The 27228-nt window shown below is 41.3% G+C and overlaps 1 protein-coding gene across 12 annotated transcripts in view; it reads left to right on the forward strand.

Annotated features, from left to right (window-relative positions):
• The window catches only part of FGFR2 (fibroblast growth factor receptor 2), an 87952-nt gene extending 62249 nt beyond the window's left edge, over nt 1–25703 (forward strand). For all 12 annotated transcript variants that reach the window (XM_037399547.1, XM_037399548.1, XM_037399542.1 and 9 more), the window contains 9 exons: nt 6870–7021; nt 10449–10570; nt 11204–11314; nt 12066–12256; nt 15714–15836; nt 17199–17269; nt 19087–19224; nt 20019–20124; nt 23868–25703. In XM_037399547.1, coding sequence (XP_037255444.1) covers nt 6870–7021; nt 10449–10570; nt 11204–11314; nt 12066–12256; nt 15714–15836; nt 17199–17269; nt 19087–19224; nt 20019–20124; nt 23868–24032 — 1179 coding nt within the window. In that variant the 3' untranslated portion in view covers nt 24033–25703. The remainder of the gene's footprint in view (nt 1–6869; nt 7022–10448; nt 10571–11203; nt 11315–12065; nt 12257–15713; nt 15837–17198; nt 17270–19086; nt 19225–20018; nt 20125–23867) is intronic.
• The last annotated feature ends 1525 nt before the right edge of the window (nt 25704–27228 follow it).

Below are 27228 nucleotides of genomic sequence, written 5' to 3' on the forward strand. Positions count from 1 at the left end.
GTTTATTTGTATTTCAGAGGATTGTATTTAAAGCCTGGTGTTTTTGGTTTTTTTTTTCACTAAACCTGTATTTATCTATTGATTACAGAAGGTTCTCACTTGCCTTTGTGGAACGTGGCCGAGTTGCTGAGGGGATGGTGAGAGCAAGCAGGGGAGATGCTCATGGCAGGTAGACTGTGTGAGCTGGGCAGAGATTTGGGGCTGGGTGATGGGATTTGTTGGAATTCCAGAGAAATGAGGCCATAGATCAGAGACTTCTTGATATTGTTTTCAAAGCTCTCTGCTGCTGGGTCAAGCTCCCTAGGGATCTGGATATGAAAATAATCCTGGTTCACAAAGAGGCGTTTGCACGACTGTGATGCCATCTTGTCTAAGCGGGATAAGAGTCTTGCTGAGTAACATATGGTTTGGTTTGCAGGCCTGGATTGTCGTAAACTATTTAGTCTGAGCTACTACAGGATTTTATCATTCCCCACGTGCAGGCATTTTTTTCCTGCCAAAGTGTGGTTCTTTTCGCATTCATGGGAAGGGTCAGGATGAAGTCAGGAATTATCAGTTCCCTCCCCCTACAGTCCGCAGCCTCACTAGGATCTGGTACTTGGTTTTCAGAATAGAAACTGCTTACAGGGAAATCCCCGAGCAGTTGTTGTTCTTTATATAAAAGCAGAGAGGTGCAGTGCTCTGCTGGTGTTAGCCGTGTTCTGTGTAGAAGTACCAGCTTGGGAGGGAGGGGGAAGAAGTATCTGTAGGACTGAACATCACAAACTGTTTCGAAGTATGGGCTTTAGGTGACAGGTTCACTGAGCCAAAAGGTAAAAGGTAGCCTTCAACAGGATATATATCTCCTTTGTAGAACTTACTTTCCTTTTAACAATTAAATTATAATGAAACAGGCAAAAAGACAGTCCCATCTTTTGTGACTTGCCCAGTCAAAGTCAAGTACTAGTGTTTGTCATCACTAGAGTGTTTCATCAGTGCCATCACAGTTAATCTGTCAAGTTGGGACCCCTTCAGCTTGGGCGTGTATATGTGTCTTCAATAGGGAGGAGTGATTTCTCATGCTTAACTTTTTAAATGCACTCGCATTAATTTATACTTACTGTTGTTGTGGAGGCTAACTCTTCATAACAACATAACGTGTGCATTTGTGATGAACAAAGACTGATTGGTTTAAAGTAAGACTTAAGCTCACCCAGCAAAATAGCTAGTTCAAAATGATGTTGGCAGCTGGAACGTGAGAAAAAGCCAAGTAATCTGGCACAAGTAAAGTAACATAGTATTTCACGTAGTACTGAGCTGTAAAGATATCATTCATTTTAAGGAATAGACTCTGAAATACAAAGATTAATACGCAGCTGTCAGTAGGATATGTTGCAAGGAGTTTACCTTAATACCTATTTTAGTTTCTTGCTTTATCCTTGGATTTCTCTAGATGGAGACCATTGACTTGCCTAGTAGTACTCGTTTGTTATTTTGTTCTTGTAGAAGAGTTTCAGAAGGAGTGCTTTTCAAGAAGCAGTGGAGCGTGTTTTAAATGTCAGTATTTAAAATTAGGAATCCTCAGTTTCGTGTAGTGCATTTAACCTTATATTTTCATAGATCCAGTCACTCAGATGGACTGTTTTTATCAACAGTAATAACGTTACTTACTGATTATATTTATATACATATATGCATATGACTTCGAATTAACTTTTACAGCAGAGCCTTCAGAAAGACTGACAATTATAGGAAATCACTGCATGGCTGCTAAAATCTCACAGCATGAGTGCCAGAACTGACAGATCTAGGCTTCGGGACATGGTATAAATCATCAGTGGAGGAAAACACCCTTCATAATCAATTACAGACAATTACACACTGCTCTGCAGCTGATTTCGCCACATGGCATGTAAAGATTCCAGCAAAGATTTGTTTGTTTTAAATGCTCCGCTGCTTAGAAATGCTTGTAAAGCATTATCTTAGAGCTGATTAAATACAGTGTGCTGGCCAAAGGAAAAATAATGTTTTTAAAGTAGGGATATAATCATGCATTGGTGCATGACATTTGGACACGGTGGGCTTTTCTCCTTCTAAAGTGCAGATATGGAGCTAAAGATCTGTCTGACACTGGTACTTTTTCTTTTTTCTGGCATCCTAAAAGCAGAAAGGAAGCACACAAAGAATATTTTCTGGTGGAGATCTACCTTCCCGTTCAGGTTAACATATACCACAGTAGTCCATTTGGTGTTCTGCTCAAGTCAAGCCAACTTCTGCCTTCCTTGCTTTAATTAAGCACTCAAAATGCCACCTTAGTGTAGTGTTATCACTTAAAACAGATGTTGCTAACACATGAGGAGACCCTGAAGATGTTTAATTCACCTACATCAGGCGGCCGTCCTTATTGCTCTGCCCTGGCTGTGCTTTGTTTCTTTACCTGTGAGAAGCACACGTTGGTGAGCTGGGTGGTTGCCCAAGAAGTTAGTAGTTAATGCATTTTGACTAGCTGTCCAGCTGCTGCTGCTTGGCACCTGGTAGACCCAAAAGTGGCCCTGGCATCTGTATATTGGCCATGTACAATTACAAACTTGCTGCAAAAGCTGCGTATGGCTTCTGTTATGCCCGAGTCCTACGTACCTTGACTCTTTGCATGACTTAGAGCAAAAAGAGCATCCGTGTACTTGAAAGCAGCTCCACACGCTGAAATGTGGGGCTCATGGCAGGAGTGTTGTCACTAGTTCTCGAACCTGCATGGTAAGGGGTTGGAGAGCAGTGCTGCAAGTAGCAAGCTGCAAAAAGGCTTTCTATATGCTGTTCCTTAAATGTATACATGTAGATTAAAGTTGACCATGTCTACTGACCTTGGAGTAGGTAGGCTTTTCCTCATTGTTTTATAGCGCACTCTAAGGCAATGAAAAAAGGTGCTTTAGGGATGAGTTCAGAGGTTAATTCTTTACTATTGCAGAAAAGGTGAAAGGCCATTTTCACATAGAAAATCTCCTCCAACTGCAGGCCAGCCTGGGTTGGCTTCATCTTTTCTGGAGCAGATTTTTATAGCCCTTGAGCTCCTGTAACTCCTTGTATTGCTCCAGTTAATCAATCAGAAGAATATTCCCTGGGAGCACAGTCCATTTTTCATCTCCCAGACAGTGAGTAGTTTCTCTGGATTTTTCATCATTCCTGTCCATGATACTGCACTTTGGTTACCTACAGCATCTCTGGCCAATCATCCGGTTATTGTGTGAAGTAAACATGCAGTAGTGTTAAAAGGGAAACTGGCAGAGTCTTTCATCTGTGCGGTTTTTTGGGTTTTTTTCTGTACATTATTACTATTTAACTTCTGTGTTTGAAATGCATCACCAGAGCATTTCAGTTTATTGTTAAGTTTACATTTATAGGTTTCAACCACGCTGAGACTGCTGAATTGGGAGTATAAGAGTTAGTGAAAAGATGAAACTCTGGCAGAGATCTGAACAGTGTTTAATACAAATACTGTATTCATGAAAAAAGGACCCCAAAACATTCTGGACCATTTCTGATACGTAAGGGATACCATCTAAATTTTGCAGCTTCAACTTCCACGCCTTCCTGATGTCACATGAAAACAATGGCTATACTGACAAAGAAAGGCGAGAATGGAAAGGCAATGTAATAAATAAATAATTACATAAGAATTGAGACTTGAAAAAAGATCTTGGTAGAATGGCTGGAAAAAATAGTGGGTGACTTTGGGAAATATGGAAGAAGTAGTCATAGAGTATTAGTAGGTTTGAGGTAAGAGATTAAACAATGGAAACCAGAAATAACAGAAAAATGAAATTCAGTGGAAGTAGTGGGGACAGAGGAGATGCCACACTGTTTGTGGAGATTTATGTACTTCTTAGTGCTAAGCTGTTCATTTCTTGAAGCATCATTTTTAAGCCATGATGAAAATGAGGAAAAGTAAACAAAACTCTTAATTCCAGCCCTGGTTCTCATGCTGGGTTGCCATGCAGCTCCTGCAGGTGTGTTCCCCTCTGTAGATTGGGCATGGCAGCATCTCTAGGATTCTGTTCAGTATTCACTTACTGATTTATTTGGAGCTACCTGATCAGCATTAGTAATTTTCTGTTTGTGTCCCAAATTGTCACCATATTTATTATCCTGGAGAATGTGCCAGGTACTTAATTTGCTGAAAGTAAATATTAACATCAGTGATGGTGGGATGAATGAGGGGGAAAGTGGTCCACCTTACTTTTCTGAATGGTAGCCTTATTTGTGCAGTTATACTTTCTTGTTCAATAGACACCACATCTTGCATGCAGAAGCTGGAGCTTCTGATATCAGTAAGGGTCTGTCAGCTGCAAAACTGGTTACTAAGTTTAATTTTTTGATAGCAATCCTTAACACTTCCTTATGAAACCTCTTTACAGTCTTAATCTCTGGTCTTAGAAAAATATGTCAAGAAGCCAAACACATTTGATGAGGTGGGTTTGAGGATGTCTACCTACAAAAAGACCTCTCAAACAAAACGGCTGGTCAGAGTTGTGATGAGAAATTTGTTTGAGAGCCTTAGCCTTGTCTTGTCAAAACACATTGTGTAAGAGTGTGACTTGCAAAAGCCTTTCAGCCCCATTCCGAGGAGCTTGAATAATTCTGTGGCTGAGACACCGTAATTGTTAATTGGACTTAATATAAGGGAGCATTATGCTGGATGTATCAGGTGTCATAGAGACAAGAGGATTTTGTGTTCATATCACTATGTGTCACTGCTTTGCACTTTAATGCTATTAGGATCTGTTTGCTTGTAATTGCTTTTTTTATCTAGTTATAAGACCTGTGGAAGAAAATTGTAGCCTGGTGAGATTTTACATAAGCAAACCGGGTGTCAAAGTTGACTCCAGGTGATGAGGGTAAAGGTTGGGACATTGTTACTCTGATGCTCTAGGCTTCCAGCTTGGGCAGCAATGCTGGCTGAGAAGCACCTCCTGCCGCCCTGATGTGAGGATGGGTACCAGCGACAGCATTGTGAAACAACCTTCATCCCACCTTGGCCACCAGATTTGGACTTGGCCAAGACTGTCAGTGGTCTGAAGAGAGAAGGAGGATACACACTTAAAGGAGTGGAAGACTGGCAATACAAGCATTTTTGTTTTGTGTTCATATTCACTTGAAGCTCAGAGGTCAGCAGACAGCAGGCTGCTGCTTGCAGGTTTGAGGAAAGAGCCTTACAGAAGACGCACCATTCACACCAAAGCATGGTGTGACATGTTACACGGACGTAATAGCTACCTCCTTTTTCAAAGCAGTTATCATTAAATACCTTTGGCACTCCAAGGAAAATGTTGCTGAGGCTGGTGAGAAATCCATACTCCAAAGTGGATTACATTTCAAAGTGTTGGACACTAAATTATTTTTAGGAGCTCTTCTCCACATTGCCTGTGGAGTCTTTAATTAAAAATGTAGTTAACTGAAAACTTCAGTATCCCCAAATTATTGTCAGAGCTTTCTGATGCTTTCAGTATTGAATGCTTAGAAAATGTAGAACCATAGAATCCATAGAGTCATTTAGGTTGGAAAAGACCTTTAAGATCATCAAGTCCAACCATTAATCCAATACTGCAGAGTCTACTGCTAAACCGTGTCCCCAGATGCCACACCTCCACCCCTTTTAGACACCTGCAGGGCTGGTGACCCCACCAGCTCCCTGGGCAGCCTGTGCCAGGGCTTGCCCACCCTTTTGGTGAAGAAGAACTTTCCCTGCCACCCAACCTAACCCTCCCCTGGCGCAACTCGAGGCCGTTCCCTCTTGTCCTGTGGCTGGTTCCCTGGGAGCAGAGACCGACCCCCCCTGCCCACAGCCCCTGCCAGGGAGCTGAGAGCCATCAGGGCCCCCCGAGCCCCCTTTTCTGCAGGCTGAGCCCCCCCAGCTCCCCCAGCCGCTGCCCACCAGCCCTGTGCCCCAGCCCCCTGCCCAGCCCCCTGCCCGGCTCTGGACACGCTGCGGCCCCCCAGGGTCTGTCTGGGAGTGAGGGGCCCAGAGCTGAGCCCGGCTTCGAGGGGCGGCCTGGCCAGTGCCCAGCGCAGGGGGACGGGCGCTGCCCTGGCCCTGCTGGCCACACTGCTTCGGCTACCAGCCAGGGTGCTGCTGGCCTTCTCGGCCCCCTGGGCACACGGGGGGCTCATGCCCAGCCGCTGCTGCCCAGCCCCCCAGCCCCTTTCCCGCCGGGCAGCTCCCAGCCCCTGCCCCAGCCCGCGGCTGCCGGGGGCGGCTGTGCCCCACAGGCAGGGCCGAGTGTGAGAGGGCCCAACATTTCCTACACAGTAACACGCATTTAACCTTGATAATTGTCACTGCTGAAAAATATGGAAGCCTTTGCAAAAATACCATTTTTCAATTGCAAATTCAAAATTTCAATTTAATAGTAACACCAAAAAATAGTAAATTGCGTGTGATTTGGGAGGAGAAATGGTGACACGGATGACTATGAATGAGTGGAAGAGGAGAGCTTATTGATAACCCCTGCTCATGGTATAAGCTGCCCACCTGGGTATCTGAGAGTAATGATGTAAATACTCTCAGCTGGTTAAAAAAATATTAATTTGGTAACTGAAAAGAGGGAGAAGTTTATTTAATTTATTTTCAGAGTGAATGTATTTAAAGGTTACATGTTTTCTGACATATGGGACAGACTAACAGCCCTGGCAGCCGTTCGAGTCAGCAGTGTGCTTACAAGGGAGGGTAAATGTGTGAGAACAGGGGACTAGAAACAAGGCTGTAGATTCAGCCACTTTCTAATACCACTGTTCTGAGCTGGCTTGGTTATCAGGTACTGCTGTTTTTCAGATACTGGGTCAAGGTTACATCTCCACCTTTTTTTTTCTTTTTGCATCTTGTATTGTAACAACAGGTGTCGGCTGACTCGAGCTCCTCCATGAACTCCAACACTCCTCTGGTGAGGATAACTACTCGCCTCTCCTCTACGGCTGATGCCCCCATGCTGGCAGGAGTCTCGGAATATGAATTGCCAGAAGACCCAAAATGGGAGTTTCCAAGAGATAAGTACGTAACCTCTTTCCCTTAACGCTACCCATGCACATCCGAACAACATGACACAGTATGGCAGGAAGCATCCCTCCTAACGCCTCCCAGGCTTTCTTTAGTTAAAAAGAAACCGCAGTTACCTGAACCTCCTCTGAAGATCAAGATGCAATTCAATCATCTGAAATCAGTTGGCTTTAAAAGAAACTAAATTTTCTCTGCCAGTCATTCTGATTTTCTTTCCAGATTTCTTGTAGGTTTTCAGATACTTCGCTGAAATGTAACACCTCTGTTAGGAAAAGATTGAATCTGAAGTGTTATTTCAAAACATAAGTGATCTAGACCAGGAGAGATATCCACATACGAGCACTGTTGATGCGCAGTCGTGATTTCCCCAAGCAATACCTCTGTAAATCAAGCCATGTTTCTTAGTTGATTATTTCATTGGTTAATATTTATAAATAGGTAATACAGCATCATGTAGGAGGTAGAGAAAGTCTAGAATATGGTATTAGACAATCTTTTCTTTCTGTCGGGACTCTGGGTAGGATTTTGTGTTGGTTTTCTATTAGCCTATATTAGGGGAGGTGGTGATTTTTGATTTAGGGGGACATTTGCATATCGTGTGCATATATGTAGAACTTCAGTGGCTTAAAAGTATTAGGTTTCAAGCAGAGCATACTGAATTTTGCTATATGCAAATTCATTTGGCTACGTAGTATTTTCTTCAAAGTCTGTTGACTAACATGCAAAATGAACTTCTGAATAATCTAATTACAGCTGTAACCATATTAATATAAAAAAGACAAGTTAAAGAGAGGTAATATTAACACAGGTAGGACTGTGATTATGTATTAAAATTAGTAGTAACTTTAAGAAGTCTTTAGGTGGCTTTGAGAAAATAACACCTTTTATCATGAACAGTTCTCTTTGAAAGTGCAGGGTTGTAACTTTTGGATAGAAGAGCTGTAATTTTGAACCTTCTGACAACTGTTCTGGAAATTATTTTAATGATGTAGCTGAAAACTAGTGCAAAATGCTGTAATTGCCACCTGCAATATTCTAGTCAACAGTGGGGGCCTGTATATGTACTTCTGTCAGCCCATACCCTGGGGGGATACACTAAATGCGGAAAATTTTAGAGTGCTAAACATTTCAAACCAGCGTTCAGCACAAATGTAGGTGGAACAGATTTTCAATGAAAGGAGGCTATTTAGAGGCAGTTTATTAGGTTGGGGGGCAGGAGGCACACAATGAAAGGTTTGTTACTTTAGTCCTAGCAGGGCAATAGCACATAAATTAACCAGTTTCTAATGCAAATGTTTGTTCTCTGCCAAGATCCTAAATTCAATTTTAGTTCTGGAGAATATGCAGGATGACCTCAGCATAGCATCGCTTCCCTTCAGTCTTTGCACCTTTTTAAACTTGCATGTGCTTTAGAAACCAATCCAAAACAGCTTGAGGAGTCCTCACTGAGGCAAAGACCGCATTTGACAAGGAGTCTGCGGGCTGCCCTCAGGAGGAACCACTTCTCGCTTCTGTCTTGTGCCTGAGCAGATAAGCAGGGATTTCAAACCACTTAGCCCTGGTCTAACACTTTTGTCAATGGTAGGATGACCTGTCCCTCTATTTCATGGGGGAAGACAGAAGTCTGCGCTTTTAAGAACGAGTCCCTGTGTAGGTGATACCTGTGAATCCTGCTTTTGACCACGGGAAGCGAAGACCTCAAGAATTCTGTTATGAGAATGCTCATGCAATTCTGTCCCCTACGCTGGATGACATTAGCAGCATCAAACTCGCTGAGCACCCTCTCTGATTTCTGCCATGGCGCTGCTTCTGGGTGTTAGATGATATTCTTGGAGTAAAGCAGCCCAGATCTGGCCCGTAAGCACTTAGACTGGAACCAAAAAGATTTTGCCCCAAGGCTTTGAAGTTTCTTTTTTATTTTTTCCCTTTATCCTCATAAAATTGAGATTAGCGTCTCTTGTGTCTGTTGCAGCTGAGCAGCATTTGCAACCAGGTAATGCTCCACAAAATGCATTTTTGCATAGCCCACTTAATGACTGCTCCTTTTAAAAGGTTTCTTACATTGACATTGTGGTTATAACCAAGTTTCAGTTTCCCCCCAGTCTCTGCTTCCTGCTCTCTGAGCAGAGCCAGGGTGCTGCAGATGGGAGGCATCTTCTGTTACCCTCCTACATGCCACTTGTGGCAGCAAGGAGCCTGCAGCCAAGAAACAGCCTCTGTGCTAGACGCAGCTGTGGGTAAATAAAGCATCCCGTCTCGCCCCTTAAAGGATCAAAGCGCTGGGGGGATGCACGGGGCTGTCAGAAGAGCGATCTTGCTGTGGGTTGAGAGACCGTGGAGGAGACAGCTTGTAGAGGATGCTCAGATCTGCCAAGTGCTTTGTCCCATGGAGGTGCTGCCTTTGTGGCACTGCTTGTGCAGCCGGGCAGGCAGAGCATCGCCTCTGTGTGCCCAGCACTGCGACTGGCAGCAGGAGAGCAGAGCTGGTGGCTGCAGCAGCTCCTGGCAGCTCTTCGAGCATCGCGGGTGCCTTTACCGGGGCTCTCGCTGTGGTAACCCTTCCCAAGCTTTTGCCGTGTGCTGGTTGCCAGCTTCTTTTTCCTTCTCTCTCTCCCCTTCGTCCTCCCTCCTCTCTCCTGCAACAAGGCGGCTGTCTGGCCACCTCGAAAGAGAAATGGGTGTGATAATTACCTACAGCTGCACCCAAACATGGTGTCTACTGACTTGCTGTCTCTGTCCTACCTAATCCCTTCAGTGTAATAGATCGTTAGGCACATGTTCATGGCCTGCATCCCCAACCAGAAAGCAAGAACGTGAATTTTGAGCTAAAATTAACCTGCCCGAGAGCATGTTTGATTTTCCTTTCTGTTTGCACTGTGCCATTGTATCACAGGAGTTCATAATATTTAAAACATCTCCCTCCTCTTAATACCACCCTTTACCCCACAACTCATCAGCTGCCTGAAAGTGACCACATGGCAACACACACAAAGAAACTTTTCTTTCATCTCCTTGCAGTCGATGTGAAAAAGACAACGACCAGCCGTGTTCCAATGACAGGAAAAGCTTGCATGTTGCTGGCTGCTCCTGAATTTCAGCCACGGTCTGATGCTTTTTGAAAGCTCTGCCCCTCCATGCTGTGTCTCCTCACTAGCCATCAAGTACAGCCTCTTATTACAAGGAGAGCCAGAACTTAAAAGCTGGGTTTAGCAACTGATCTGCCCTATGCTATACCATCCCTAAGAAAACACACTGCAGTGCGCGTGAAAACCGATGCACACCCAGGGTCTCATTAGTTCCATATGATAAATGCTTCATGCTACAGCAAGTTGTTGAAAGCTTTTTATATTTAGCCCTGGAATTTCACTGGCTGCATCCCTTCACCAGATGCTGTGTGTTAATCTCCTGTTTACACCTCTAGGCTGACGCTGGGTAAACCCCTGGGTGAAGGTTGCTTTGGGCAAGTCGTCATGGCCGAGGCGGTGGGGATTGACAAAGACAGGCCAAAAGAAGCAGTAACTGTGGCAGTGAAGATGTTGAAAGGTAAGAAAACTGGGTGCTTAGGGATCAGAATGGGTGATATGGGAGTTCTCATCCACGAGGTTTCTTTTGTGGCATCTGAACTCTGTCATCGTAGGGGGGGGGTCAAAGAGCACATAGCTGACCTCAGCCTTCAGCAGTTTGGGGTGTAAATCTGCGCCCTTGACAGCCTGTTTATCTTGAGCAGTGAGTATTTAGGAGCCAGGAGATGTATTAGCATCGTGTGGGTCTCTCTGCTTTTAGTTGAGCTCGTGTCAGAGGCTGTCCATGTGTAGATCCTAGGTCAATCAGTCCGGGTAGTTGGTGCTTATTTATTTTGAATTTAATTGTAAAGTTTGTTTGCAGGAAAGGCGTACTTACTGGAGGTTTGATAGCTAAGGATAGTATTTCTATGTCTTATATTACTGTGTTGCCTCTTAACATAAAACACTGGAGAACTGGTCAGTCCATTCGATAGGTTGAGACTTTTTTTTGTTAGGACATAACTTATGACTTTGTATAATGTACAGTGTATACTGGAAAACGAATCCCATATTCTGCATTTTGAAGCACATGTGTTTTACACCAACTGGTGAGCCTTAGTGAAGTTCAGGCTGGCACGCTAGAAAATATGAACTGAACCTGTGTCTTGTACAGATGATGCTACAGAGAAAGATCTGTCTGACTTGGTGTCAGAGATGGAGATGATGAAGATGATTGGGAAGCATAAAAATATCATCAATCTCCTTGGAGCCTGTACCCAGGATGGTGAGTAGAGAAAAGAAAGTAAACCAGGACTTGCCAACGGGTCTGCAAAAGTCTCATTAATCATTTTTTCAAGAGTTTTTAAGGAAGCAGTCATGGCGTGATGGGATTTTTAGATATTTCCCTAGCTTAGCAGCAATATTTTAACTTCTGTCTCTTGTTATACTTGCAGCTTTACCATAAGAAAGTGTACTATATCATATAAAAACTCTCTAATCCCTTGTTGTAGGAGGAAGAACAACCAGTGCCTGTTGTTCCAAATTGTCAGTCTGCTTCAGTGGAATTTGTATCCCATGAATCTGAAATGAGCACTTTTACTCTCTGAAGACCACAGTGGTGGTGTTAAAAGCTAATGATGTCAAATAAAGTGATGCGGAGTGGCATAAAACTCCGGAAATCAAAAAAATCTTAAGAAGCACTCTGTCCTTGGTTGATATCTCATGGCATTTTTTGATTGAAAATGCTTGCTTTTCAGGATGGGGGCGGGGGGTGTCTGGAAGGAATAGGCGCTGGGTCAGGGTTTAGGTGCTTTCAGCCACTAATTGTAGCTCTGCCACTGTCCTGCTGCGGAGCTTCGGGCCAGTCACTTCACCAGGTCCGGACTTCCTTTTCTTTCAAGTTGTGCTCACTGATTTCACAGTTAAACATTTACTGATTCGTTTCGTTTATTATAGAACTTTAAAAGCTTCGTTACATAAAAACATGTTACTCTTCGACCTTACTCCAGTTTTCACATGGTTCTGTTTACCCAAAGGTCCGTTGTACGTGATAGTAGAATACGCTTCCAAAGGAAACCTGCGCGAGTACCTGCGAGCACGCCGCCCCCCGGGGATGGAGTATTCATTTGATATTAACAGGGTACCAGAAGAGCAGATGACATTCAAGGACTTAGTGTCCTGCACGTACCAGTTGGCAAGAGGCATGGAGTACCTGGCTTCACAAAAAGTAGGTAGAACTTGGAAAATACCACGCAAAGCGTGTCGTGCATATTTGTTCCGGTGCCTTTTTAGTTTAGTTTTGTTCTCATACTGTTTACATTCAAGGATTTGCTGGGAGAAGGACCTTTCTCAAACAAGTTGCATAATCCATACTCTTGGACATCAGTGGGAAAATTCATACTCTTGAAGTTTTCAATCTCAGTTCCACAATATTGCTAAAATGAGGCCCAGAGTGGATCATTTAAAGTAAATATTGCTACATATCTGCAGTTTGAATTCATAAGCACAGGTGGTGACTTGATTACACAAGTCACATTACTCTACCCATGAGACAGCAGGCACCATTTGCCTTCTGTTTCCAGTCAAATCAACCAAAGCAGTTCACAGAGTGATGTGAAATAAATTAATTCAGTTACTGAAAGGATTTACGGAATGATACCAGGCAGAGTTGGGAGGACCACAAGATGCCAGGGCAAAAATTGTGAACAGAAGAGGCAGAAATAAATGGAGTGAATTAGTCCCTTAAGTTATGCGCTTTACTTAAAACTGGTGTTTGTTAGGAGAGCAAACTTGTTGAAAGAATTTATTTATCCTATCATCTCCCTGGACACCAATTTCTTCAAAAATATTTTTTTTTAACCTGTAATTTGATTAAATTATACTTACGAAACCTTAAATAGCCCTGCATAACTAACTTTGTAAACATACTGGGGCTTGGTGGACAAGCAATCATGAATATCCTGCGTGGTGTTTGGACCCAATGACTAAACCAAAGCACTAGATATTGATGATACGTACTTCCTGCAAGGTGTGGAGTGGTTACTGGGATTTATACCAGTTTCCAGTTGTGTCTACACCCAAGTATGGAGCTGTTTTGAACTGAAGACCAGAGCTGAGTGTAAACCTCCATTGTTGCTGCTTGGAGTCATGACTTTTTTAATTGCTTTTCTGCACTTGTAGATGTGGGGGAGGAGGGGGAATCTAGATCTAATTTTTTTTTTATTCATTTGTTTTGAAACAGTAATTCATAGTATAGTAGTAGGGTGGACAGAGTGACATGCATGACACCCAGGGAAAAACCTTCTAATGGAGTAAGCACAAGTATTGTATTAGGTAAAGCACCTTAGGATATCTCTTTCTAAGATTAATGAAACATTTGCCTGGCAATGAGCCATGTCCCAAGAAAATAGAACTGTTGTAAAAGGAAAAAAAGAAATCTTTTGATTGGCAAATCTTGAGAACAAGCGTCCGCCTGAGAAGCTCTGAAGTGCTGTTGTAGGACACTGCCAAGAAGGTGTGCGCTCGCACAGATGCACACGTCAGAACCATTTCATGCTTGCTGCAGCTCCTTTGCAGAAACACTTGATCAGCACTGTGCAGGGCTTGACAGTATGTGAGGCATTGCACAAGGCACAGGAAAAACAAAGGCAGCACATAGTAAAACTGTGCATTCCGGTTCTTCAGATATCCCACCATTTCTGTTTGTATTTCACTAGTTCTCTTCCCCTTAGGGATCCATTTACTAGGCTGGAATAATAAGAGAGCTGGTCTTCTCACGGTATTTTCATCATTCAGGAACTGTGAGGAGGCCAGTGTTCTTGTTATTTCAGTCCAATAAATGGCTCACTGAGACTTCAAAAAAGCAACAAATAATAATATGTAAAGATAGCATTTGGGTGCCTGCTCTTTGCCTTACAAGCAATTGTACGTAGAAACAATATCCCGTTTCTAAAGTTGGGTCGATGCTTTTTAAAATTCTCTTGACGTGTTCTCTCCAACCTTCCAGTGCTGTGCAAGAACCACAGGGGAGCTCCAGGTACAGACACTGGCGCGGACTGTTGCAAAGAGACAGCAAATCATGAGGGCCAGAGGGTCAGCTATGAAACCTGTCAGATATGGAGATCAATAGTGGCACCATTCTGAAGAGTCTCAGTTACAAAAAGCAGGGTATGAAAAAGCAGGAATATACTGACAGAAGATGCCAGGGTTTGAATCACTTGGTGTATATTCACCCGGAGGTGTTACATGCCATTTGAGATGCTCTGTGGTAGCCCCAGCTGGCTGTTCTGGAAAGGCATGAGTCTGCTGTACATCCTTGTGTCATCCCTGGTAGTCTCATCAAGATACCTGAGCTATCCTAGCGTATCTCAGGTGACATTACGAACTTGTACTAGGGTGATTGAATGGAGTTCCCAGTGTCTCAGAGGCAGTTCTCCTCCTAGGGTTTGAGAACGGGGACAGGAACAACTACTATGTTGTTTCTGCTACCGTAGCGTTGCTGATGCTGAATTAGAAGACCGATTTGATGCTGAAAGAATGTACCGTTGCCTGGTCCTGTGCGCTTGAAGGCGTTGCTGGAGCAGGTGTTTCCTGGCAGTTCCCCATGGCTAACCCAGTGAGGAGCAGAAGCTCCATAGGCTCGTTTTACCCATGCAGGACAAGAGATCTCAGCAAATTGCTGGGGCAAGTTATAATGGAAGAAAGAAATTGGCTGTTGTAGAGTGTTTTGTAGTGGTTCAGTCCAGCATGTCTATGCACATGCTGAAATAAAGAGTACAGCGTAAAGAGTAATCCAATATTGAGGGGGGGGGGGGGGAAGTCAATATTTAACTTGAAAAGAAGTAGAATACCCTGGGGGGACGCTGAATGCAACGTTTCTTACCATGCCCCTGCGGCCACCTTGTATCAACCGTAATAAGGCTGCTTAAACACAGGAATAATATCCAGAGCAGTCACAACATCCTTTCCATGTCAAGAATCAGTTGCAAGTTTTCAGTGTAATGCTGACATGAAGGAAAAATCTCTGAGGAGGTAACATGTAGTTTCAGTATCAAAGCTGTTTTAAAAGCAAACAGCCATGCCCAGCTTGTTTTGGTGGGTTTTTTTTCCTTTTCTTTTCATAATTGAATTGTTATACTCTCATGGTTGAAGTAAATACACACGCCCTAGACACATAGTTTAGAATTATATACTGTGGCTATATCTCATATTAAGATCTTTTCCCTTAAAAGCAGCTGCACTGATCCAGCCTGTCAGGTTTTAGCTCTGGTGAGATGATAGAATTTTAGGGAAGCAACATAATAAAATGTTCATTAACAGTACTTGTAATGAAAGTGCTGCAATACCTGTACCTACCTGGGCACGCGTCATGGAGAGTGAATCACAAAGAGCTTGGCACAGTTTGGGTCGCCGCCCAAGCTTTCAGTCTTAGCAAAAGGTAAGACTTGAATAAACCAGACTTTTCTAAGAGGCTTCTTAGGGCCGTTGTTCAACTTGGAAACACCAGCTGAGGGGATGGATTGCAGTAATTAAGACCATCATATCTCACAGGCTTGTAGTAAATGTGTGGCTTTCCCACCTTGTGATTTAGGTTAAAATCCATAAAGGAGACTTAGTTGTAGCGTACAAGTGATTTCACTTTTACAGCAGTTTATTTCAGTGGGCCTTTTTTCTTTTCTTTCCAGTGTATCCATCGAGACTTGGCTGCAAGAAATGTTTTGGTAACTGAAAATAATGTCATGAAAATAGCAGACTTCGGTTTAGCCAGAGACATCAACAATATAGATTATTATAAAAAGACTACTAATGTAAGTGAATGGTTTTCTTATCTCTGGAAACAAGTGTTTCTTTCAACGATTCGCTTCAAAACTATGGTTGTAAACTTAATGGGCTTCTTGTACAGCAGCCTCACTTTTCATCGCAGACAGAAAACAGGGATCAAGGACATAGCATTTCTGTACCCTCTTACAGTGACAGTTAGTCAGAAAGATAACCAAAGAGGCTGTATATTCTGTGATTTATTAGAAATGCTAAAATCCAAGAGTTGTTTTCTGTGTGTCTCTGGCTTCACTTCACTTCAAGTAAACGGAAATATTCCTGTCAATTCCAGCTCATTTTCTACCAAGCCTAGGATCTTGAAAAACACTGTCTAAACAGTGCTAGCAATACCCATAATAAACGTCCTGGTTACATGTGGTATGGCACGTGCAGCTTTACGCCTTTTGCTTGTACTTGGCTTGTTATGTACAAGTTGTAGCTGTAGTGTCAAAGTGGGGCTAGAAAAAAATGATTTTTTTACTCCCCGCTCTGTCACCATTTTGCTGTTTAACCTGTACCAAATCAAGAAGATAAAAGGTTTCAGGTGTTGTTATTAATGCCTAGTTTGCACAGTTTACATCTCCTTCTCAGGGGATCTCTCAAGATCCTGATGAACTACACTTGGGTCTTGATGGGAACTTTGCAGAACTCATTCAGTTCTACGGACTTTAATATTTGGCGTTAATGTTGGTTATTTTTAACAGTCAAGTTAAGTGGCTTATCTGTGAAAATAAAGCACTAAGTGATTAATGGCATTTTAATGGTAATAATCTGCCTGCTTCCAAGAGACAGAGCAACCAGGTCTGGGTACATCAGTGCTGAAGGGAATTAAACCTTCTCCATATCAGCTTTTGCGTGATCCCTGGGCTCTGGGCGGAGCGGGTGTTGTGTGCAAAGCGACAGACAGTTGTGACTGTGAGCTTTGGGTCACTGCAAAAGATGGAACAAACCCCCAGAATTCTGGGGTTTAGTCATCAACTTATTTTTGCAGTCAGGCCTGTTTTACAGAGGATTATTGATTGGGTTTTTTTGTCCTTAAAGAGACATCATGGATTGATCTTTTAATTTTGAACAGCTTATCCTATAGTTCTCCTAGCAAGCAGTCTGAGCACTTTTTGGGAGCCCTCAATTATTTTATCTTTGATGTGTATATCCATTTTTCTTAATGGTCTCCCTACTTTAGCCCATTTTGTTATTCTTTTCCTTGAAAATTTTAAAGGTAAATCATGTGCTGGTTTGCATTAGCAGGCTGTTTTCTGAGAATTGATTAATCTTGTAAAATATTGGCGTTGAAATCATCCTGTAAGTTGCTACCATCTTCATTTTTCTTTCATTCCCCTCCAAACTTACAGGGACGGCTTCCAGTAAAGTGGATGGCTCCAGAAGCTCTGTTTGACAGAGTTTACACGCATCAAAGTGATGTGTAAGTGGCCTTATTTGAATTGGGTTTGGGGGGGTGGGAAGGGAGGTTATAAAGTTTGGGATATTCTGAAAGTATTTTAGTGTTGTCCTTTACCTTTAAGCATTTTCATTCTGTTTCACATATTAATAGATGGAACAGGACTTGCCCTTAGAAAGTGAGGATTTTATGGTAGACTGCTAACCAGTGCTCTGTTACTAATCTGCCCAGCTTCAAAGCACATGAAAGGTGGAAAATGCTAACCTCCTTCTGTCAGTGCGGAAGTTTCCCCCCTTGAATTTATTTACGGATGTGCAGCTACAAAGAGTCTATCTAATTTGCTTGGCTTTTGACATACTCTGGACTTCCTTCAGTTAGTTTTTTTTTTTAAAAAAAAAAAAAAGAAAGAGGGAGAGAAAAGAAAGAAAGAAAAGAAAGTTCCTGAAAACTTCTTAAAAAATTTGTGCTAAGATTAGGTATAATAAAACATAGGCTGGATATACTGGAAAAGTTTTGTCTGATTTTTAGAAGTGGTGTTGCTGCCCAGCAGTACTTCACATGTAGTGGGAAATCATTGGACTCTGACACTTAGAAATGCTTTAATGTGTGCAGAGAGTTGCTCGCTGATGCAACCGCTCAAGATTTATTCTGCTTCCTATTACAGTTTCCTAGGCCCATCTACAGTGCTCGTGTGCATTGTGCTTGAAGGAGACGTGTATTTCTGATGCAATGCAGATGAAGATCTTACAGTTTTTATTTCTCCTAGAGAAGCTCTTAACTGTAAAGGGCTGGATGCTTCCCAGCACAGGTGTAAAAGGTTATGCATGTCAGTGCAGGGTTACAAGGAAAAAGGGCAGGGTGGAGAAAATAAGAGATAACTCCTCTTTCTTTAACCTCGGTGCACTTCCCGAGGTGCTCTCTCCTTAAGAAAAGCATTTACTGAGGCTTTTCCTGTGACCTTTACGTAATTTACAAAGGAAACTGTATACCCAGGTTAAGGGTGGATCAAACTTTAGTTTTAAAATAGCATCTTTGCACAATATTTAAGCGAATGTGAAGTAAACCACTGGTTCGGGACTGAAAGTCAGTCCGAGCTCCTCAGCAGCCAGGGAGCACGAGGATTTCAGTGTTGGAACTTGGAGACTCTTGGCCCCACGGTGGCTTTGAAGGCGGCTAAAGATAATATTATTGTAAGTTTGTGCAAACAGTTTACTAAAATACACTGCTGCAAAGCTAGGAGAGCTGCAGAGGAGCTCAGGAGCCAGTGCAAGCTGTGTGCTGTTGCTCACCTGGCAAAGCCACCTGCCAAAGAGCCTTAGGTTGCCAGCAAGGTGTGATGAGCAGCCTCTGGGACGGGGTGGCAAGCAGGCAGGAGAATTGGCTTAAAATTATACTCCTTCATTTCCTAACAAAAATGAATAATATTATTAATAATAAAAAAAAGGTAGAAGAGCAGAATGATGGAAAATAGTTTTGTTTTGAACAATTTGCTTTTTCCAAAATATTCCTCCACGTCGTTGCAATCCAGCTGTGAGTGTTGTGTAAATAATAAAGCTGTGAAGACACAGTTCTGTGCAGTAGCCCTGGGAACTCAGGTGCTCGGAGCACACCAGGCGAAGGGAAAGAGTACGCCTGAGAACATGCTCAGTCCCTATGCTATATGCCGCCTGTGCATCTGATGCATCTCACAGATTGGTGTCCTGCTCAGGGTGGTTGGAGTTGGGCAGATGGTGATTTAAGCATCTCCAAGGAGGGGTTGGCAATCATTGCATCTGCCTTAGACACATCTCTCTTCAGCAGTAAGGTAGATCTACTAATGCTGTTTTCTTTTTGATTTGTAGTTGGTCATTTGGTGTGTTAATGTGGGAGATCTTCACGTTAGGAGGATCACCCTACCCAGGAATCCCAGTGGAGGAACTTTTTAAGCTGCTTAAAGAAGGGCACCGAATGGATAAACCTGCCAACTGCACCAATGAACTGTAAGGACCCTTATTTGCTGTACCAGGATCGAAGGGCACAAATCGTGCTGAATTCACATGGTTAATGATACCCCCGGCAGAATCAAACACTTTCAGAATCGCTCAACCCTAAAATTATGGAGATGTGTGTGTGTGTATAGATATGTTAAAGAAAAGGTATGAAAAGGTCTTCAGGAAACATTTGCAGAGGTTACTTCTTTACACACCCTGCTGTGATCCCGTTGGAAAAAGAAGAGATCATCTACAAGCCAGTCTTCATCAGTGTTTTTACACCCGTATTTGTTTTCTTTTAATCTCATTAATATGACAATTCCTAAATGGCAGACATACCACTAATCACATGTAAGTTACGTCAGGCTGGTTTTGTACACAGCAAAACACATCTGGGAACTTCTGCACTAACACAGCATTATATCCTGGTGATGAGGGGAGAGTGTTTTCCCTTTCTGGTATTTCAGTATAGCCCTCAACTATTGTTAATGTTTTTTTCCCCACTTTAAATTTCTTCACAAAGACCGCAATCCCTAACATGCAAAAATATTTAAGGATATCTAATTTAATACCATTGAAATTCCTGGGACAGAAGGCTATGATCAGGTCCACAGATACAGGAGTAGAAATGCACCTTTGAGCGAAGGGGGCATTGCACAGTTTTGGGGGAGTCGGTGGCGCGTTTGTAGGGCTGTGGGTGCTTGCAGCTTTACTTGTGATGAAGGACATCGACTGTGTATGAAAAGGCTTACGAGAAGGACGCGTGATTTTAATTAAGCCAAGAAAATGTGTGTTTCTTACAGGTATATGATGATGAGAGATTGCTGGCATGCTGTGCCTTCACAGAGACCGACTTTTAAACAGTTGGTAGAAGACTTGGATCGGATTCTCACTCTCACAACTAATGAGGTAGGTAAATTGTTTCCCTCCATAAGCTGTTGATCAGGACAAATGGTTCAGGAGACAGATGGAATTTATTCAATTATGAAATCCTGCTCAAATTCTTTTCATGTTCTGTTTGTCGTTGTCCTCTGAGGTTACACGGAGCTAAACTATGTGTCCTATGGAATCCTCGGTTTCTTCCCATTAGGCCTTGATTTATGTAACTAAACAGAAACACATCTTTAAAGTGCTTTTGTTTATTCCTCATTGCATCTTTTGATGATTTTAGCATAGCGGTATTGAGGGACTACACGCAGCAGGTTGAGAGGCAATGTTTACGTTTCAATGTGAATTTCATATGAAGGAGGGATGTAGAGTTCATGGTGATTTTCATTTATCGACTCAGTTTGATTCCCAGCCGTGATATCTAGGTCAGAAGAGGAGAAATTGTCAATGGTAGATTTCAGATTATATATCTGAGAGTGAATTAGGTTCACTGAAATAGCTCTCTGTGGAGGGAATGAGGGCCCACAGGGAACGCATGAACAGCCATCCAATTATCCAAAGGTCCTGCCTCACACTGCTTCAGGTTCAGATATATGAATGCAAAAAGGTTTTATTTCAAGAGCATTCTTTCAGAGGTCTGAGATATTATTAGTTTTACCAAGGAGCACACTGATTAGGCTATTCACACAGGAATCAGTTATCACTAAATCATCCGTACCTTTGAGGAGGATCACAAGTGATGGAAATGTCTTTTGGTGGAAACTTCTTTTGAGAGAAAATGCTTGGTGTTCCAGAAATATTTTACAAATTCCAATCATTTTTGAAAAATGATAAGTATAATGGGAGGAAAAAAAAAAAAGAACAAACACACAGGAAAGTTGCAACAACTTTTTTTGGCCTTTCCAAAAAGAAATTTTCCAGATTTGCTGTTGGCTTCTTTATAAGGAAGGGGGGAAAGGTAGATAAAAAAAAAAAAAAAAAAAAAAAGATTTGGGTTGCTTTATATGGGTCCTCAGTATTACTTATTAGTTTTTCAGAATTGTCAGAGAAATAAAAAAATGGATGATTAAGCAGCTTTAGGAAGGCCTGTATGCAATAGAGATGACAGGAGAACCTGAGTAAAGAGACGCCGTTTTTTATGATCATCATTTGCCCAGTAGATCCGATTGAAAAAGATTCTGTGGCTTCAGTAGCAACTATAAATCTATATGGATTCTCTTGTTAAGGCCTACTCAAAAAGTGGCACCTTCAGGAATGGCTCAGGGATGGGGAATATGCACTCCCTGCGGAGTCGGTAACGCCACTCTGTGTACTGTTACCATTTTCCCCTCATCCAGTACTGACTGCATCTTTTCCTGCCTAATTCCTATGATTTCACAAGACTGGTTGGAGGTGGGCTGGCTGCCACTGCGCAGTACTGGGTGGCTTGGACTGGATATGCATTTGCAAATTCAAGAGGAAGGTTCTGGGCTGCAATTCTAAGCCTGGGAAAGGATATTGCTTTCTTTTTGTGTGCATGTTTAACCATCTTTCCTTCCCAATTCTGTACTGCTCATGGACCTGGAATGATCTCAAAGGTAACCTGAAAAGGCCTTTAGGCTTGTGTAAATTACTTCAGGCTAGAATCATAGAAAAAACGGCTGGAAAAAGCTCAGGAACACATCCAGTCCATCCAATCAGCCTACAGCAGGATCCACTATACGTTAGTCATTCCTGACAGATGTTTATGTAATTTGTCCTTACAAGATCTCCACTGCTGTATCTCCGCATCACCCCTTGACAGTCTATTGCTTTGTTTTATTAGCCTCGCTTTTTCCTAAGTTTTTCCTAATCTGTGGCTTTCAGCATAAGATATTGCTTTTGTTTTCTTTACCCTGGACATAGAAAGGAAATTACTTCACTTGTCTTTGCACACATTTTACATTCCTGAAAACTTGTCATGTTCTCACTCAGTGTCTTCTGAGAACTCCCGTGTGTCCCGTTTTCCTCCGTAGCTTTTAAGACCTCTGATTTTGTGTAATCTGCACAGTATTCCTGAAGTGCAGGGCCTTCAGTGTGACAGTGCTTCTACTAATCCTCTCCGCAGTGGCACTTTCCCCCCAGCATGACTCTGTTGGTACAGGGACAGCTTAGTTTACCTAACAGCTCAAAGAATTGCTAGGGCAGCCAGTGGTAACTTCTTCTGCATTTGTGCAAGTAATTATTTCTGCTTAAATCTAATGTCTTGTTCTTCTGCATGCTGAATCATCACGTGTTGGGGTTTTTTATGGATGCTTTGTTTCTTGGGTTGGGGTTTTTTTTTTGTTGTTGTTGTTGTTTTTCCCCCAGAATGACCCTATTTCCCACGTTTCCCAAAGTAGCGTGGAATGTTTCCCTGAGCCATGAGAGCAGAAGTCACCAAGGCAGTCTCATGGCTTGTTATATCAACACCAGGAACCAACCTGGTACTGGAAACTTTTTATGCCCTTTGACATGGCTCTGGCCTTAGGTATTGGATAAGGAGGCTGGAGAGGGGGTAAGGGTCCCACCTTCACTACTGGATTCATAACTGAATTGCATCAAGTCTTTTGATGCGATGAGCCATGCCTGATATCCCATGCAAAGTCCCTGTTCCTTCAAATATTGGAATACTTCTTCTATCTGTCTGAAAAGTGGCTGATTACTTCTGGTCATGCAGGGCTGGTTTGCTAATAAATAAATACATGTCAAGATTGCCCTCATTAATTTTTTAAAAGCTTAGGCAGAAGATAGGCAGCAGTCATGGATCCAAACTGCCTTCTCTTGCTGCCTGCTGTATTTGTTGGCATTTTAAAAAACTTGGATTCCACACCCCTACCCCCTTTCAAAATTGTGACCATTTTTTAACAATAATATGGTAATGATTGAATGTCTGACTTCAAAAATGATATTAACTGAAGAACTAAATTACCCCAAACCTAAGCACGGCAGCATAAAATACTGACTGAGGTGGAAGACTTGTGTCTTCAGTATGATCATAACTTGTGGTTTAGCAAATGAAGAGATTGCATTTAAATGAATGCAGCTGCCTTTAGAAGTTGAAAGAGAAGGAACATTTCAAGGGAAAAAAATAACTTTATTCTCTTGCCAAAACTGTTGTTTCTAGCAAAAGAGCCTTAACCCCAAACTTGGATTCAGCAGATATTACTTCCTTTTTTAATGACTGCTTTGGTCACAGCTACTCTGGGACACACACACACACCCCCCAATATGTAGTGTAAAAATCCCAAATATAGTGAATTTAATTTTGTTTTCCTATCAGTGCTTTTTTGCACATATGCCACTGCATGTTTAAACACAAATTTAATATCACAGTATATAAAACAGATATTCAAAGTGACCAAAGGAATATAAAGTTGGAAGTATCTTTCCCTCTCCAAATCATTACCATGTGCTAAAGAAAAATGGTTCTATTTAGGATGAAATTTCATTTTTATCATTGTGAGTGAAAAAGTCCTCTTTTGATGTGGTTGGCATGTTTATTTCCACTGACGCGGCTAATGCTGGTGATGTTGGACTTCAGAAAAGTACCCTGTTATTGGTTGGGTTTTCTTTCTCTATTGAAGCTCTTTGTTTTATGATATATTTAAGCAACAGGCACTTTTGAATGCAATTGCACTACAGAAATGTCATTTTTAAGCTGTTCTTTTACCCACTGAGTGATCAAGGCAAATCAAAGCAGTGGTGACATGTTCTTGTCAGTTTTATTTGCTGTCTGAAACTGCAGCTTCTTTCTTTTGTCATAGGAGTATCTGGACCTCAGTGGACCTCTGGAACAGTATTCACCTAGTTACCCTGACACGAGGAGTTCGTGTTCTTCAGGTGATGACTCTGTTTTTTCTCCCGATCCAATGCCTTACGAACCTTGTCTTCCCAAGTACCAACACATGAATGGAAGTGTTAAAACATGAAAAGAAATCATACAGAGGAATAAAGAACCAAGAACATCAAGCTACCTACCGTATACAAAACAAAATCTTTTCTCCAGGACCTTAATGTTTCTGCTTGTACATATGAAATATGGAAAAAAAGAAGAAAAAGGAAAAAAAAAAAAAAACCCAAACCAAAACTTGGAGGAAAGCAGTCAGAACCTACATAGAGAATCTCATGATTTGCAGCTTTTGAATATTCCCAACAAAGAAGAATGTTTATGAGCTGTGTCTAGATACCCATTGCTATCGATTTCCTGACTCTTGTAAGCTGCAACAGACTTGGTTTGTACAATGGACCAGTTGGACTTGAGGCAAACTCTGGGTCTGCCTTTCTTGTTTATTTTGTAATATTTGGAGAAAATATATGTTGGCACACACTTACAGAGCACAAATGCAGTATATAGGTGCTGGATGTATGTAAATATATTCAAAATATGTATAAATATATATTATATATATTTACAATGAATTATTTTTTGTATTGATTTAAAAATGGATGTCCCAATCCACCTAGCAAATTAGTCTCTTTTTTAACAGCTATTTGCTAAATGCTGTTCTTACACAGAATTTCTTAATTTTCACCATCCAAAGGTGGAAAATACTTTGCTTTCAGGGAAAATGGTATATCATTAATTTATTAACTAATTGGTAATGTACAAAACAGTTAATCGTTTATAGGGTTGTTGTGTTTTTGTAATTTAAATGGCATTTCTATGCAGGCAGCACAGAGGACTAGTAGATATATTGCTCAGACTTTACTAGTTTTCAGATCTTTAAAAAAAGAAATATTTACAGTATATAACTAATTTTGGGAAATTAAACTTTTGATTTATTTGTGTTTAAAACCTGCAGTGTCAGATGATTATTCTTAGCAAAACCAAATCCTTTAACGTGAAAGTCTTTTATTCTCAATACCTGTCACTTTAACAGTTCAACTCTTTAGCAAGATTTCCCATGGCCAAACTCCAGAAACATTCCACACACAAAAGAAACAAAAAAACAAAAAGAAATTTTTAAAGATTCCTAAAGTAAGGAAAGACATGAATTTGTCTATAACCATAGCAGAACATACTGCTCTAAAAGGAGCTGAGCTTCTACCCCAAGTTGCACATGCATCAAATTAACTACAATTCTCTTCCCTGAGTTGGATAATGGGTTCCAGATATTTTGGCCTGGATCTTTTGCCTTTTAGACTGACCCTCTATTGTAACTTAAGTTAAAAAGAGAGAAGTTGTTTATAATGACAATTTGCCATAGGAATATCAGCATCTTTTTAAGGGATTAATTCATGTTGACTCCAGTATTTCCTTCTGATCCATTCCATAACAGTAGGTATAGCACTGGCCTCTGCTAAAATATCACTGTTGTTTGTATCTTTTATACGGAAGTCTTGTGTTTTTACATTTAGAACACTCACACTGATATGGCCATGCAATATGAATGCAAATTACACTGTTTTATGTGGTGGTGTGGTTATTGTTTTTGGTTTTGTTTTTTTTTTTATTTGTTTTGGGGTTTTTTTGGGGGGGGGTGTTTTTGTTTTTTACAAATTGGGTTAAAAGACTTAAAATCTGTTAACTTTTGTACTGACAATAAAATGTTTCTACAGATATTAATGTTAAAATTGCAAAATAAATGTCATGCAGCTTATTTTTCCTAATCCTTTGTGTCATACAAAATGGTTTCCTGAACATCAAGTGATGGAACACATCCAGAAATGCTTCCTTTTGACTTTATCGTAGATCCTATAGTACAGAGCAATTCTTTCAGGAATAATATTTTAGCCTCTGTCTTATAAAATGTCTGCTCATGAATAACATGAGTTGTTTGAGTAAACAAACATACAATCTTTGGTGTTTGTGTGGTGGGACACTATTTTCTGGCAAATGGTTTGAAGTGTTCATAATATAGATATAAAAAATATTCTCTTTTTATTTAGTCAGGGTGTATCCTTTGATTAGTGACATTTCTCATTCATACTGGAGAGGCTGGAGGAATGTTTGTATATGAGATTTAAAAAAAACATAGGGAAAAACTAGATGGTAAGAGAGTCATCGTGGAAAGACTATAACTTTTTTTTTTTAAAAAAAAAACAAACTTGAAAACAGAAGGAAGACTCTCCAAAACAACTAGTGCTTGAGACAGAAATGGGAACTTTGTGGTCACATTACTTTTGCAGGTTAGCTGGAAAAAAGTTGTTGAACCTGGTCTTCACCACATGCTGTAAGGGTGCTCCAGACACCAGACTATTCTTTGGTTTCTTTTCGTCTCTCTACTTTGACCAGATATCCCATACCAATCCCAAGAAACTTTCTAAAAGCATACCTGTCAAAAACTTGTGTTTTCCAACTAGGAATTATCTGCTTGAAAAATTCCCACTGGCTCTACTGAAAAATAACAAGTTCCTTTCCCCTCAACATCTATTGCTATTAGCAGTAATGGTAGCTACTGTCTGACAGAAACCACAGTATCCTTAATGACACACATCTGGTTTTTAAAATTCTCTTAAAGTGTATTTGAAGATCTTGAGTCTTGCTCTGCTCATGTGGAAATTAATTTAAATACATCTTTACTGCTTTGATATCTTTTTAAAATAACAGTATGTGAAAACTCAGAAACATGATGGAAAGGTGCTGTTAAATAATGTAAGCTTATTTCATTACCCTGATCTTGTTTTAAACAGTTTGGTTTTCCTTTGTTCGTTTTTTGGTTTAGCTCTCCAAGATTTAGATTCGCACCTTGGAGTTAGACCATGATTTCACAAATGTTGGCTGAAATACCTTATGCTGTTTTCCTAATTTTATACTGTGATCCCTGGATTAAGCTTTTATTCTTTCCTGCTATCTGAAGACTTTCTTCACCATTGACTGCTGACTAATTTCCTTCTATGAAAACTGGCTCTAGAACAGGGCACAGAGGCACTCGGTTGCTGGGGGAGAGGCAGAACATCCTCTGTGTGTAGAGCTGCAAGAGGAATCTAGGAAGCAGAAAATAAAATCTGGCGTTGAAATTTGTCTGAAGGGGAAGTATTCTTTATTGCCATGCCTACCTTTGGCTCTTTCATGAGAAGAAGGGGTTAGGAATTTGGATTGCTATCTCATCTGGAAATAAAGTTACCCTTAATAACAAAGCAATAATGAAAAGTAACGTTATGTGGGGAAATGAATTTATATTG

Source organism: Falco rusticolus, chromosome 9, assembly GCF_015220075.1.
Source record: "Falco rusticolus isolate bFalRus1 chromosome 9, bFalRus1.pri, whole genome shotgun sequence".
NCBI lineage: Eukaryota > Metazoa > Chordata > Aves > Falconiformes > Falconidae > Falco > Falco rusticolus.